Source organism: Pieris rapae, chromosome 9, assembly GCF_905147795.1.
Source record: "Pieris rapae chromosome 9, ilPieRapa1.1, whole genome shotgun sequence".
Classification (NCBI taxonomy): Eukaryota; Metazoa; Arthropoda; class Insecta; order Lepidoptera; family Pieridae; genus Pieris; species Pieris rapae.
Genome location: NC_059517.1, coordinates 9,958,239 through 9,975,337, shown reverse-complemented (window position 1 = coordinate 9,975,337; position 17,099 = coordinate 9,958,239). Strand labels below are relative to the sequence as shown.

Sequence of the window (17,099 nt, the reverse complement as noted above, 5' to 3'; positions counted from 1 at the left end):
TTTAGTATAAAAGTCTGTCAATATCCATCAACTAATCCAAAATTATTTGACAAATCATTACGTTGCCATTAGCTAAATTAATGACTCTGAGTACAGGGACCCGTTTATTCCTTAAATCATAATCATTATTTAAGTACATTGTTGTCATTTTGTATTTATGTTTTGTCCTGTGACGAAGAGATAGAAATCAGTGGCGCTAAAACCATTGTAGGTCTGGGTCTCAGATTTCTTTATCTGTCTAATAATAGGCAAGTAGGTGATCAGCCTCCTATGCCTGACAGCGCCAGGCACGCAGTCACCTTTATGGGTCTAATGCGCACATAGAAAGTCCATTGGTGCACAGTCGGGGATCGAACCCAGGACCTCAAGCTGAAGCTACTAGGCTAACACTGCTCTTAGAATTTATTTCACGATCAAATATCCATTTTTGTTCACGATAATACCGTCAAACGTACCTTTGTTTCGGCTGAACTTGCGTCTTGTTCTGCCTCATGACGGGCGCACTCTCCGTCCCGCTCTCTCCTTCGGTATCCGTGTACGAATTCTTCTCGTGACTGAAGATAGAACTATTTCTGGGACTGCTGCCGTTTGTCGTTGAGTTCGTGTCACTGTCAAGTATGAAGGTTCTGCGCTTGTCAACCTCTTTGCCCGTTTTGTGTTTATCGTGACGTTTGGAGTTCTCCGGTTTGGGTACCTGTAACAAAAAGTTTAGACATTCGTTGTTTTTATTATTAACAAAAATTTAAGGTAAGCAGACGATTATTTAGTTTTTACAAATTAAAAAAAAATCTTAAACGAATTTATAAAATATTGAGAAAAAAATTACCTTAAAATTAGCGACATAACTTCTACCCAAAATCACATCATTGCTCATGCCTTTTCTCCTCAAATCCAGGATGTCTGAATGCGTTGATGTAATCATAGGGTCAATTGGCAACGTCGGCTGGTCATCCTCTGTTCCCTCAGAGGAGTAATCCAAAGTGAGATCAGCTATATTCGTGGTATGAAAAGACTGGGATCGATGCACGGGTGACGAATGGCTGGAATTTCATTAAGTTGATAAAGTTAATTTGTATACAGTAAGCTCCCAATATAGCGGTAGACCGCGTTGTAAGAGTATGCCCGAAAAAAAATTTAATGAATACGAATTTAATAAAATTATTGAGTTTAATTTTATTACACAATTCAAACAGGTACAAAGGTATGCAAAACAACGTATAAAATTGGACTTGATAAATCATTATAAATTTCACACTACAGAAATATAATGAGAAATATCCGCGTTATATGGAGGACGTAAATCGCGTTATAGGGGCACCGCGTTCTAGAAGGGTTAATTGTATAAGAAACACAGGTAGCTATAAATATTTAAATGTAATAATTTATAAAGTTATATTTATAAAGTAGCAAGGGCCACAAATCATAAATCATTAAAAAAAAATTATAAACATTGAATACATATTTTTTTTGTATTAGGAGGCAAACGGGCTGCAAGCTCATCTGATGTCAATTGATACCGTGATTACATATCACAGAAGGATCGCAAGTGCGTTGTCGGCCTTTCAAGAATTGGTACGCTTTTTTTTTAAAGACCCTAACTCGCATTGGTGGAAATATCTTAGTGGGTAGCTGGTTCCACATAGGGGTGGTGCTGGCAAAACTGCTTTAAAAACGCTCAGTATTTTGTATTTTGCCTTGACGTCCGATAATAAAACTCAACTAAAGGTATGAGACCGAATAACTATTCTGAACACTCTTCACTCTTCTGAACTCTAATCATAAAAAATATACATCCAAATAGCCAACCGAATGTGATGAACGTTGAATTATGAGACAAATAAAAATGTATGAATATATGATTCATAAAATGTATAGAAAGCAACCTGGGTGAACTAAGGTCATCCTTGTTACACTCTTGCCTTTTCGCCATCTGCTGTTTCTTTTTCCCTTCCTGCGCTGCCTTCATCGGATCGTATGAGGATCGCTTTTTCCAGTTGGTGAACTCTTTCTCTTTCGTAGCTAACGCTGATGATGAACGGTGCTGGTTGGGTTTCTTTTGTGCTGAAATGGGAGAAAATAAACTTATATTTATTACGCGGAAGGAGTTAGACTAAATAGCCTCATTGAAAATTGTTTCTTTTATCGATAGGTATCAAAAATATTACGAGTATAATATAGGCGTAATAATAGTTTTTTAGAAGCCTTTATAGCGGGAGAGTATTCAGACCATAAGTTTTGAGAACGATTAGAAACAACTTAACTGTTCTTATCATTACGAGATCATGATAATTAATATGACATGTGCAATGTGCATGCCTATTTTTATATGGCTCAATTTAATCAATCTGTACCACTATGCAAGTAAACGATTTATTATATACAATAATTCAACTATTTCCATATAATATACTTGAATATATTCTTGAACAACCCCGCTCCCGCCACCCATGTAACGCGCCGTAAAAAAATTTCTGTACCCAATAGTAAAACGTTTAGTTACCCAATGACTTCTTAAACCTAAAAGTTGCCATTTATGTTGTTTTTTTTAGAACAGGGGGCAAACGGGCAGGAGGCTCACCTAATGTAAAGGGTTACCGCCTCCTATTGACACTCTCAATGCCAGAGGGCTCGCGAGTGCGCGTTGGACCTTTTAAGAATTCGTACGCTCTTTTATGTGGTATATTGTATCGGAGAGTGGAAAATAATATTAACAATAACGCATTATTCAATCGCCGCTCGCATCGTAACATTTTACTCCAAAACCTTGAAAAAGTCCTTGCGTTAGATATACATGGTTGTTTATTGGGTGTATTAAAGATAATATTTTTTACGATATAAAATTTAATCAAATCATAACTTTCTTTACTTCGGACCCTACTGTGAATAAAATACCCTACCGAAAAGTGAACCTGTATTACAAGTTTTAGCGCATTTAATAGGGGTTCTAAAAAGGTATTACACATAGGCTCTAATTTCTTTCTAGGACTGTATATTACTCTATATATACTGTATATATTTAATAAACAATGTCTATTTGTCTGGCTATAACCATTTTGATAGTTCATGGTATTCTAAAATTACCTTGTTACAAACCAATGGGACCATTTTAAGTCTTCAACTTTAAAATATAAGTCGACACTTATATTTCCAATTAATCTTATCGAATAATCGATTCAAAGGGTGCATTGTCTGTTGCTTATTGTTTTCCTGCCATTGTTTTTTGGGGTACCCTTGAATGTACCCTACGGAAGTTAAATTTAACAGTTCCTTCCACCTAAGGTGTTAGATTTTGGGATAGAAATATTATTTGTTTCAATTGAGAAATAATATTCTGTTTATGGGAGAGAGGCAAACCAGCTGTCGGGTCACTTAAAGATTAGCGTTTTACCGCCGCCCATGGACACCAGGGGTTGCATTGCCGGCCTTTAGGGTAGTGGTACGCTCTTGTGTTCAAGACTCCTAACTATCGGTTCGAAATAGTTGGTTCCATAAGGATCCGACTTAAAAAGAGCTTTGGAAACGCCACATCTCAAGGAACAGGTAGAATTTAAAGTTAAGAAGATATGCTTTATACATTAAAGTTTGGGATGTTGTAACCTATTTGTAATTTACATAGCTAGATGTAGCAGTAGCATATTTAAATTATCTTTGGTTTACGTATGTGATATATGTGATAATGTAAACACACACATACTTCATGTTATGTGCGTTGACAATTGAATTTTTTTATATATATGCTCTCAAAAATAAATTTGACAATGAGGCTATAATAGTTTTTATATTTGGATAAATTACCTTAAACATACCTTTATCAGACTTCGGTGGTTCTCTTGTCGACGACCTGGACTTGGTGAGCCTATTCATAACTTTGGAATCCTGTCTGCTCTGATGATTAGCCGGCTTCCTCGCCATCGGCGGTTCTGACATTCGTCCCTTACTCGTCACCCGGGTATTCCTAACCAATCCCGGTCCGAACTTTCTCTGCATTTCCGGTGTGTTCGGGCATCGTGGCGAGTTCGAGGGAACAGTTGTCAACTCCGGCGAAAACACCCTCTTCCTCAGATCCTTATCAAAGGAGCCATTATCCGTGTCATCAGATATATCCGAATGGCCGCTCAAACGCCGCGAAACTTTTCGTGTGTCAACAAGGTTGTTATTCTTGACCGTGTTGAACGAACTAGAGCGTTTGATCACGTTAGGCGGTTGGCGCGTTTGATCGATTCTTAAATTGGTATCCAGGGCGTTGCTTTTCAGCACAGCTTTGAGACAGACGTTTGTGTTTATGTCTTTAATGTAATCAGTTCGTCCGTCGAAGGATTGGTGACGTGTGTGTGTTTTTGGCGACATAGCTGGCCGGTTCGAGAGAGTTTTGTCGTCTGAGCTGTTGCTGAGGAGGCCTCTGTTGGAATCGGGGCTGTTCATGTTTGAATCCCGTCTTGGTTCGGTGTCCAAGGATCTGGAGGGATTGTTGAGTCGCCTGTGGTCTACCTTTGAGGAGCCTGTGATGACGTAATGCCCAGGACTTCGGAGTGGGCTACCGTCACCTGAAACGGGTAAGTGGTAGTTCTATAATAATGATACAAGAGTAAGTCTCATTGGCTCTTCTTTAATTTCTACTCCAAAAGAATTACAAAAAAGGTGTTTTTTAACCAATACTTAAATCAAAAATACAAAAATATTTAATGTGAATGGATGATGGACTCAATTAGATGAAACAGTGTTCTATTTCAATAAAGCAGATCATATATACTACTAATATATTGACGTTAAACCTCAATTTGTTCTATAGTATTATAAATGACTTTCAAAAATATTTTTTAAACGCATACTTTTAATATTATTTGTGTTTGATAGTCCGTGCCGAAGACACGATTCTTGACGCATACTTCCCTTTAAAAGTTTTGTGGAAATCGACCTAATTACAATAAATAATATAATATATCTTATTACATATTATATACATAGCCTTCTAAGTTCTATAAATTGTTCCTTTTTCCATTATTGCCTGACCGTTTTTTTTTTGCCAGGTGGCAAAGGCCACTCTACCCCATGTTGTTCCCGCGACTTGTCTAATGTCATCGTAATTACAATAAATAAATTTATAAAATAATTTTCTTTCGACGTTATTAACGATTCATATTAATAAATGAAAAATTTGAAAAAAAGTGTTTTTCTATTAAATTGATTTTAATATTTGGAATAACTAAATAATTAATTAGCACGACAGGCAGGATTATATTTTTATTATAAGTATTTATTATAAGTTGCTTTAAATTTTCGTGTCGTGTCTCTGACTTCCAAACAATTTTCAACAGACGGCGTCTGGAATATTCTGATCTATATCTAATATCTATCTATATATAGGCTAACATTCCACATGGTTCCTCAAATCACTTGAGCTGTCAAATATGTCAAACGTTGAAAAAAAAGATGTGACATATCTAATTTAGATTCTTGCGAGGTTCCGGAATAACGGTCCTAATGATTATTACATTACGTGAATTTTTAATTTATTCAAAGTCATTAAATTTGAACCTGTAGTCGTGTAGGCCGAGAGAAAAAGGCGGCGTAAAAACTCTCGGTACTTTTAAAAAGCAAATCATCAAACAGCACTTATTTTAAAACAAATATCGCAAATTAATTAGCCGGCGCTAGTCCCAGGCCCCTTTTATCAACTAGATAATCGCTAACTTAGTAAGCATTTTTACACAGCTTTTCTTGAATACATTTCTTAAATTTATTAAAGGCAAAAAAAGCCTCTAGGATTTTAAGTAGATAGAAGAAGACTACACACCTGAATTATCCTTTCTTCGCAGTCTATAATTAAGAGAGTTAGACCGGCTCAGCTGTGCAAGTGGTAGCCTCGAGACTAGGGTCTTCTCACTGATGAGACTAGTTGTCAATAGAGACGGAATGTTGGTATTGCGCGACGAATTCAATTTTGCTTGAAGATTGGTAATTGCATTTTGCGTTTTCAGCAGATATGACTCCGTGTCTTGAGGTGGAATTAGGTCCTGGAACAAAAAACATCAATGATGAATACGATGCCTGATATTTAGTGCCTCTCGCATCGCCGAGGTAGTGGGTTTGATCCCCAGCTGTGCACCAATGGACTGTCGTTCTATGTTCGCATTTTATCGCTCAAACAGTGAAGAAACCCAAAGTCAACGGCGTGTGTCAGGCACAGGGGACTGATCAACTTGCCTATTATATTGACAAATTATCATGAAACAGACACAGAAATATGAGACAGACTTACAAATGGTTGTAGCGCCAATGATTTATTAGTTTAGTGGTTAAGTGAGTGGTCGTTTTAACATTGGCAATTATTAATCACTAATGTAAAATGGCAATACATAGAATACACATGTCAGACAGAGAAGCGTATACAAGAAAATAAAAATATAACGAATCCCATAAAGAGTTCCACATCAATATTTGAATCATTTAATTCCCGTAGAAATAAGCTACTCCAATGTTGTAACTATTTACATATAAATCACATACAAAGCAATACATAATATATGTATATAGAAAGAACAAACAGACTAGCTATTTCTTAGAGTATATAGGAACTGATATAAAGCAGATCTTCTGTCAGTTCACACAACAGAATATTAATAAACATCAGTTAATCTCTACAATTCATTAATTATATTCATACATTGTATCATGTGTGCAATTTTCGAAAGGTTAGTCTTCGCTGATAGTACCCCCCGTAGTAGATAATCCCCTCAGCTCTAAGCACTATATAATTTTCCTTTCCACGTAACAACTCTATCGGATACATGATTAGCGAAATCTTGACAATGACGAAAAGGTTGGTGATCCCTGCAAGTACTGGACTTAGCTATTTAAAACCGAATGGCCAGGTCTGCGAAGGATACTTGCTGTGCCAAGTATCTTAAACTAATAATGGGTGGATGCAACCGCCGCATCGCATTCAGGAAGCTAATAAGGCTCTGTGGTACCGCATCCCACAAAAGGCGGTGGTGACGATGGTTGAGTTTTTAGTGGGTGGCACTGCAGAGGGTATGTAAAAAAAACTCGGCGCACTTTCAGCTCGTTGTAGCCACAGAATCAATTATCAATAAATATATCATCAGTAGAGACATTCAAACTACAACTACTATTATATTAGCATATAAAAATAGCTTATCGTATCACGTCAGAATTGCACCAATATTAGTTAAGTCGTTTAGAAATACATGATGAGTGAAATGATTGTATATTCTATCAATACACACATACACATGTGCGTGTATAGTGAACGATTACGAAATAACAATCAATTTAAATGTACCGTAAAAGTGGAACACGGAAATATATTCGGAAATACAATTATTTCCTCTATATGGCACCGACAGCTCTATTATTCTTTGGAATTATGATTGGTGACAGAAAAATAGTGTGCAGCATCGTAAGCCAGAAGACATGGAGGCTTATAAAATGCATCAGCCTCGCATGTCAACTGTGGAATCGACTCCCGGTCATATCTCTCAGGGATCTTCCTTTCCTGACAAATACGACCTCCAACCATTCAAAATTCCAGTGTACTCCTTCTTAAAGTCCGGCAACGCATCGACTAAAAATGGGTGTCTATGGGTTGCCCTCTCATTATTACCACCGACGTAAAGAGATATAATGTGTTTCTTTTCGCGAGAATATAAACTTGATTTAAAAACTTTGGTTTATATACCAAGTTATTTCAATTTTGTAAACAAAGTTAATGGTATAAACAATACAATTTATGTGCATATTGTATATGTAATGCGTAACTTTTTAATCTTAAAGAGAATATTGTGTAAGCTTGTCTTATCACGCCGATATCAATCTGATAATATGATTTAGGTATTGTTATATTCGCTCATTGTTTGGACACGTGTGCAAGAGTACAATATTGTTGGAATTACGTCGTTATTTCTAAATTAGGCACAGTACTAAATTTTTTTTAATCTCTTTTTTTCATGGCCTTTTCAGCTCATCTCGGGCTATTTTGGAATCCCTCGAATAGCGCAAGTAGTAAGCACAGTAAAGGATGAACTTTATATCGCCAAAGCCTTTTTGAAATATATTTTTTTTTTTATAGAACAGGGGCCAAACGGGCGAAGCTCACCTGATATGTGATACCGCTGTACCTGAACCCTAAATGCCATTTAGCTCGCGAGTGCGTTGCCGGCCTTTGAACATTAAACACTCTTACACTTATTTAGTGACGAATAATAAGGCTTATTTGGAATAAAATAGAAAATCGTTATATTAATAAATAAACAACTTACTGCTGACCTAGTCTTGACAATTTTTTGTTCAAACGTTTTCTAAATGTAGAAGGCATCGTGTTTATCGTGGTAGATAGTTAATTTCTTAATAAATGATTGGTCTCATCAGAAATTAAATGCAAAATAAAAATTCGATGCAACGGGCGGCCTTATCGCTAACAAGCGATCTCTTCCAGGCAACCCTAGTAAAAATAAATAAAAAATGATGAGTGCAAGAAGTACATAACCATAAGTTATATAAAAAAAATATATAACTTGGTTTTAAATTTATTTTATGTAAGTATGTATTAGTTTCATAGAGATTTTTCTTTATTTATTTAGAAGTAAGATGTTTTCTCTGTATAGTTTTGAACGCAGTTAAATTGTGTCAGCCTAGAACAATGACAGCTTTCACTAACCTTGCTAACCGCATTCTTGATGACATTTTATTGTAACCGTATTGTTACGGCAAATTTTAATACATAAACGCTAGTAACCCACTGGTTCATCTAAGTGGTTACCATACGAAAGCAAATACTTGTGATATATACACTACTATATATACTACTTGTCATATAGAATAAAATACTCGTATCGCAATGTTCTCATACTCCTCCGAAACGGCTCGCTCGATTCTTATAATTTTTTATGCATATTCAGTAAGTCTTGAGAATCGGCTACTATCTATCTATGTTTCAAACCCCCAAAGGGTGTCCATCCCAATTTTTATGTTTATGAGTCATCGTTGGTAACGAAACGTTTTACTATTGGGTACAGAAATACGTTATGGTGCGTTACATGAGGGTCAAGAATCTCCGAAAATTGCGCAATACTTGAACGCTCCCTTAGAATTTATTATGCCCTGGTACATTTACTTTTAAACAAAAAACTCAGCAGTAGCGCTACATAGTTTTTTTTTAGGTCTGGGGTTCAGATTTCTTTATCTGTTTTATGATATTCTTTTCCTTTGACAGTCACACACACCGTGCATCCTAAGAGGGATAATGTTAGAAAATAGAAACTATTAAATCATATACATCTTAAACGGGTAGATTAAGTTGTTTTCTCCTTAGGAAGACCCTGCCGCTATTAAGCTGGTTGCAAAAGAATTAATCACATAACAAAGCGATGACTCATTTGTCTCCATATTTGGAATACTGAACTTGACTTATACGACCTTATTTTAACCGGTTCTTACATTCGGAACACAAGTTGAGTGAAAATTATTCATTTCCTATTTACGATTTTAATATAGATTTAACTATTATATATGTAATAGTAGTTGATTTCTTTAGTTTAGTTGTTTTAAAAGGAATTTTACATATAAGTTAATAAAATATCGTAAAACGTTATCAAATTAATTTTAATTATAATGTTTCACGTAAATAATCATTAATAGAATACTTAATACTACTTTTTTTTAAAGTAGTATATTGAATCAATTCTTGAAAAATCAATTATAATAAAACTTGAATACCATATAAGAATTGTTTTCTATACAATTCCAAATCTCTCCACATCTACTACGTTAGTGGTCCATTCCCGTTGACTTAAAAATATTTGTGTTGATCTTCTAAAAGGCACATTATCTACATAGTTTGCTCCACAAACAATGCATTTTTTTTAAACCTTAAATACTTATTTACTTCGACTGAATTTCGCAAAATACAATCATGATCAATGGACCGAAGCATCGCACATATTGAGATTACAAACATGATATCACAGTACACAATGAATCATCTCTTGACTCAGCCTTCAGGTTACATATTAGGTAATGCTGAACTTGAGTACTTGTCTTTAGGTAGTCATTGCAATTATTTTAATTGCTGTCTGTGACTTCGCAATTCAAAGACTGAACAAGTTGAACATTGCTTTTTATCACTCAGGCAGTGGTTTCTTCCTAAAAAGGGGGCAATCAAAATCGGCTTAATATAAATCGACGTGGAGGCTAGAGACTGAAGCTAATCAAATTGGAACCTAGTAATCTCTCAGCAAGCATCAATCGAAACTCTCAAATAAAAATAATAAATTTATACAGAAAAATCTTTGGTAAAATTAATTGTAATTTGAATTTGGTTTTCACTATTAAGACAGCGACAATTTTTCGATACCACTTTTATTGAACGATTTGGTTACGTCTATCAAATACCTCTTGATAATCACAAAAGTTCTGTCCAGAGAACATTCTCTGGAATCGTCTGAGAATAGGAAAAAGTTGATAGTAGATCAGGGAGCATTTAAGTATTACGTCACGCAATTTTTAGAGATTCAGGAAATAAAACTCTTCATTTATCATTTTTTTTAATATTCTTATTACGAAATTAATGTCCAGCTGTGTGAAGCCATGTCAGACCCCTTTTGAATATGTTACCTAATGATTGCAGTCTGCGGTTTACCACAATATACGTATACGTCCTAAAACCGTGCAATACGTACGAATAGTTATTTCTTAACGCGCTAAAGGACCGGAAGCTGGACTTTATGTATATACCTATGTATATACGTGAAAAAAATATTGTAATAATAAAACTTAACAATTATTCTTATTTTAACCTTCAATTTTACCTATTTACTTCACACTATATTACACAAGACTTTGTTACCGATATTGCTAAGTTTCAATAATACTATTATTATCATTTCCTACTGAGTATTAATATATTATTTTTTTTGCGATTGAGGCGCAAACTAGCTGATGTGGTCTCTGGCAGAATGACCAGCGCTGTGGAACACTCTGCTCCTCAGCATAATTCTGAGCCAGGGCCATTTACAGCCACAGCACACACGCAATATATGCTTGAGACGGACCGAAGGGGAAAGGGAAAAATAATATACCTCTCTTTATATCTTTTATTTAAATTTTTCTCTTTGATTACTGCTGTGTTGTGTATTTATGTGTGTGTGTTTTGTTTGTAATAAATAATATGTCTATGTCTATGTCTAAAGTGTTTAGAAATGGCCAGTGAGAAACATTGCAAATGAAAACTTTTTTGAATTTCAATTTTAGAACTCTTTGGTAACCTAATATTGCATTCATTTGTCATGTTTTTGTGAATTGGCGGCAAATCTAAAACTCTTGTTAAGTACACGTGAAAAGGAACATAACGAGAAAATTTTCCGTCCATGATTTATTTCCACTTTCGTTGTAGGCTTACTCAGGAACAAAGCTATGATAGGCCGCGATTAACATTTCTTAATGAAGCGCCATCTTATGATCAGCGTGAGGGATGTCCTTTAAAAGCGACAACTGAAGATAACATCAGTGCTGTGCGACGCATGATGGAGGAAGATAAGAGCATAACTTGCCGGCTTTTGGGAAAGTGTATGCGCTTCTCTTTTCTTTTGTGTTTAACATATAACGTATTGTTCGAGCTGTACCTACCAAACATCCAATCGAATACCTGACAATGGTGTTCAATGAGGCTTGTCATTCGTGGGCACAGGATATGACATCACCAACAGGTGGCCAAGTAACAAGAGAAAGCGAAATTCTAAACTGAACTTCCTGCGGTCGGGATCCCATTTTTTATAGACATTTAAATCAGGTTATACGCACATGCCATTCTCATATGTCGATATAAGGTTTTAAATTAGGTACGACGGTAGAAAGACACCTACAGGTAGAAAATCCAGCGGCGGTGGGTGGTGTAATACCTACTTTGCAACCGTTAATCGAATTCGGATGCGCAAACGCATTTCAACTCGATTACAAAATAAAGTTTAATAACATTATGCGATTTGCAAAAGTCGCCATCTTGATTAAAACAGTCATGCATTTAAGTAATTAATGCTTCATTCAAATTTAAATCCGTTGTTACCAACTCAAAATAAAAGTAACATTTAATTTAATAAAACAGGGGGCAAATGGACAGAAGGCTCGCCCATGGACACGAGTGCTCGGTGTGCTTGTACCCCAATACCCAATACAATACACGGCTTAAGTCAAACCATAGCAATAAAACTATATATCACATAATTAATTATAAATAATACGAAATAATATTATATGTGTTGTTTGTAAAGGACTACAGCCAGTTCAAATTTCATTGGATTGCTGGAAAGGCATTAAATTACCTCGTCAATATGGATGTAACCGCTAACCCGTCTTATTTATTCATTATAGTTTACTGTCTATACCTACAATATAAGTTACAAGCGATATATTCTAAAATACATATAATAAATGTAACAAAAATTAATTTTAATTTAACTAGTAATATTTTCTGAACAATGCGGATTAAGTATCAGATAGGCACTTAATGCCTTTTTAAATTGATCAACCCACCACCGAATATATCAAGCCCTTAATAACACAAAAAACATAAGTAATGTTTATTCTGTTATATTTGCGAAGAATTCGAATGAGAGGTGCCTGAACTCCTAGAACATTTTACGAATTCGAATTCAAAATCATTTATTCATATAGGTAACACAATGTACACTTATGAACACCAATAACAGAGATGTATATGCTTCTAATTGTACATTTACAATTCTCAAAGCAAGGGCGTGGAACGGAAGAGAAGAACTGGCGATAAACTCTCCGCCACTCTTTTTAATCGCCAAGTTTTTGCTTTACACAACGTGTGTAAGGAGCTGCAATTACACCATGTTCCATATGACATGTTAAGTAATAAATAATAAGACTAAAAATAAATTAAAAACAAAGATTTGTCTTCTATCAGCAGGAGGCAGGTGAAATAGGAGCACGCACTTACATTCTCGTGGGAACAACACGCTTATGCGTAGTCGAAATAACTAATATCATATATGGATATCGTATAACTTATCATTAGCAGTGTCGGCCTAGTGGTTTCAGCCAGCGACTCTCGTATCAAGCAAAGCTGATCACCTATTTGCCTATTAGATTTACAAATGATCATGAAACAGATACAGAAAATTGAGGCCACGACTTAAAAAGGTTGTAGTGCTACTGATTTATTTTATTTATAACTTCTCATTAGACGAAACCTACTCAATATGTGCAATACAATATAATACGTAAAACCGCAAACCACATGTCCTTTGCAAAACATTGCTATTCAGTGTTGCCAATTGCCATCTTTTAGACCAATAAAAAATTCAGCAACTCTCAAACTCAAAAAGACAACGAAGTATTAAAGAATTAGATTTTTTTTTACTTCGTTGCAGAAACATAACATACAATTGACACAATTAAATGTAAAGCAGGGCAACTAGAGGCCTTATCGCAGGCATCCACTGTGAAAAAAGAAAAATAATATAAATTAGATAAGGCAAGCAAGAAGTGCAAAATACATTAAACAAAGTTATTCAGATAAAACTTAAATAACAACAACAAAAAAAGGACACAATATGCAAAAGAAAAAGTGCACATGCATCGCGATAATTTTAGAGCAAATTAGATCAGAGAAAATTAGATCAGTCTCACATCATTTAGTAATTAAACGCTAACGGAGACAGATTACGTCAAACATAAAAGTCGACAGCATGTGGCAGCCAGGCAAGGAAATCTGAAGCCCTTAAAAGGTTGCAGCGAATGGTTGTTATGTATGAAACTTTAAAAATCTATGTAGGTCAATATACAGGCAAAGTTTCCCTTGACATAACTTATAGAAGATACTTAACACACAGCAAACAATTGCTAACACATTTACTGCCAAAATGAAAACATATTTCTAATGTTATTCTAGTAAAAACGTTGCCAAACTCACGAAATTATAACCGATAAATTGCTTATACTTGGCAACCCTGATTATCTTCCATCCTTGTCCAACTCATACTTTGTTTAATCATATCTATCCTTGTCCAACCTATCAATTTACAAGTGCATTGTTCCATACAGTAATTAAATGATAAATAGGAATATTACATAAATGTATGACGGCCATTATCTGTAATTGTTTACTTTGTTTTCACTTCCCTGGTATTGAAGTATCTATGAATAGTTAAATTGAAATTTAAAAGACAAATTAGATAATATTCTAGTCTAGGTTAGAATAGCAATTTCTATGTTTGACACACTTTTATACACAAAGTATGTAGGTTTTATATCCTTACGCGCTCCACTAACTCTCCGACCCAAAACCATAGACTAGGCTATCTCTAAAGTCGCAGCAGAAACCTAAAACAACTTCTAACTAATGGCAATGAACATAGATTACAATTTATTGCCATTAAAATTAATTCAAATTTTATTGATTCATTCACGCATCTAATCGCTTATTCATTGGCCCAAACGTCACGCACTGACAGTCACGACAGGTATTCCAATTCCTCTATTGTCTATTAAAGGGCGTCACACTTTGATACATCTATGGGGTTACTTCAAACTTGGCGCCAAAAAACATGTACATCGACAACGTTTAGGTAGTCCTTGTATCGATGAAGATATTCAGGGGTTACACTACGGCCGTATACTACATATATAACATAAGAATTGTACGTAGAAGATGTCAGTATGCAATTTGGAGTTTCTTCGTGTCCCATTTACGTCCACTAACTTACCAACATCATTCCCATACAAATTCTCAAGCACCAAATCAGTACAGTTTTCTTTTTAGTATCATACTAAAAACGAATTTGGCATCAAGTATACGCCCATTATTTCTTATATAGCCCTAAAATCACTAACATAACCAAATACAAGCTATAAAATCCACCTGTTAAGCTATAAATCTTTATGGCCAACGTAGACACGATAAATATCCTAAAATATTTTATGAAGGTTACTGTGCCATTAGAAACCAGATCTATAATTATATAATTTTATTTTATTATCAATTAAATACCTGCTTTTGTTCACATTTTAAATGTTAATCTATTTAAAATAATGTAAAAATGATAATATAAAAACTTACTTCCCACTGGTACTCAAAGCGTTAAAAAAATTATTTGATACTCATTTAATTTTTTGTTCATTTGAAATAATTAGTAAAAAGTGAATAAAGTTCAGTGCAAGTATGAGCAGGGTTAGTGTGCGTACGACTAATCCCTGAGAGGTCATGCAATAGACTTTTTGTCTATGGGCGCGAAACCACCAAGATGTCAAGGCACGGTTGAATCACGAATCAGAACGTTATGTGAGTGCCAAACCAAAGGTTATAGCAGCATTCTTTAGTTCATAATATAACTTACAGAATATGCCTATGCATTCTCAAAATTGTATTTAAAATATATTGTTGTAGCAGCGATTTTTAAATAAATATATCGAAATGATTTCATTTAAAAGTAATCTTCATTTCAACCACGTTTCCGTTCGTATTTGTTAGGTGTGTCACAAGACTAGTCTTATGTCGAGATCTATAGAGCGCGCTTTGACTTAGCTCAAACTTTACTAACGAAAAACTTAGCTTAGTGTACACTTAGCATAAACTATGATTTGGTATTTATAGACATTTTAACGGTAAGATTAAGCTAAGCACAAGCTAAGACAGAAAATGACAAAATACAAAGTGATGTTTCATTTCACGGAATACCTTCTTTATTATTCTTTAAAAAAGTATAACAATAACAAATATTTAAACGTCTAAAACGGTACACATTTATTGATATCTATTTATTTTATTATTGCAATAACTAGAATTTTACAAGTTTACCTTTAGAAAAATTATTTAAAAGTTAAATGACATAATTACAGAGATGACAATAATTTTTTGTTATGTAGAACGGATCGCATTGTTATGACAACTTGTATTTACAATTAAAAATTTTCAATCGCTTTTTCACTTTTGCTGTTTCTGTTTGTGTGAGCTGTTACAAATGTTTAATTATACTTTAAACAACGACTGGCTTTGACTTGGACCTGGACCTAGCTTTATCGAAAGTGACATAATGGAGAATATAGCAAGTTCTATCTTTAATAGAAAACATTGAAAGGGTAGGAACTGCAGCCGATATGAATCCCCGAATACCAAAAGCATATGTTCGGAACGAACACAACCAAAATGAAGCTAGGACTGCGGTCAAAATTGACAAATACCAGTAATATAAATATTGCTTATGCTGTACTGCATAATATAGGTATAGAGAGATGGGATGCTTATGACGATGACGATCTTGCTGATCAGACACCAGAAGTTGAAGAACACAAAAACAATGAAATATATCCTACCGGTCTAGCATTCCGGCAATCCGTGATTGCCCAATTTAACTACGTTTTTGGTAATAAAGAAAATCAAACAAAACTTATTGTATTTTAATCATTTATTTTCCGATTCTTTTTTTAACTGTAAAGCTTCTAATGATAATTTTTTTTTTTGTTGAAGAATCTATTTCTAACTGATTTTTAAATTTTAAATGTCCCATTTCTATCTCATATTTTCTTTTGTTGTTGTCCAACTCTTGCCACAGCAATTTTTAAGGTCCTCAAATGAAGGTTTATTTTTTCTGCTTGCTGATTGACTTTTAGTGGTGACTTCAACACTGGTTTCCGTCAACCCAGCTTCTTCAGTCCAGTTGTGGCTTGTTCCCGGCTGATTTACATATTTAAATGTGGCATCTATAGTGGACGCTCTTGCCCTCTTTGGTCTCCAGCTTTCATTATTATTGTCATGATCAGTACCAGCTAAAAAAGTAAACAGTCTAATAAGTAAACATTTAGGAATGTCTTTTATTGGCTAAGATAACCATAAAATTTTTGCCGCGGGCTTATACCTAATTAGTGAATGAAGTGTATGAAGATCTTTGTATTTATCTTACAGCATATTGATATTTATAGATAGTGTAGATACTTACAGTATGTGACACGGTAGAGAAGATTAAATATCTAAGATATTAATATTTTTAGGCAAACGAAAATAACAGATTTGAAGCGAGAGTTGAAGTTAGTTTGAATTTTGTTGTCAACATATGTCACTG

General features: G+C 34.7%; 1 protein-coding gene across 3 annotated transcripts in view; it reads right to left on the bottom strand.

Moving 5' to 3' along the window:
• The window catches only part of LOC110999389, a 38,369-nt gene that overhangs the window by 4,203 nt on the left and 17,067 nt on the right, over positions 1–17,099 (bottom strand). For 2 of the 3 annotated variants that reach the window (XR_006750432.1, XM_045629563.1), the window contains exons 3-7: positions 5,795–6,014; positions 3,807–4,544; positions 1,884–2,061; positions 827–1,040; positions 456–694 (exon numbers count right to left, since the gene is read on the bottom strand). Coding sequence is in view for 2 of the 3 variants with exons in the window: in XM_045629563.1 (XP_045485519.1) it covers positions 456–694; positions 827–1,040; positions 1,884–2,061; positions 3,807–4,544; positions 5,795–6,014 (1,589 nt within the window). In the remaining variant the exon portion in view is untranslated. The remainder of the gene's footprint in view (positions 1–455; positions 695–826; positions 1,041–1,883; positions 2,062–3,806; positions 4,545–5,794; positions 6,015–17,099) is intronic. The other variant, XM_045629564.1, reaches the window with a different exon arrangement.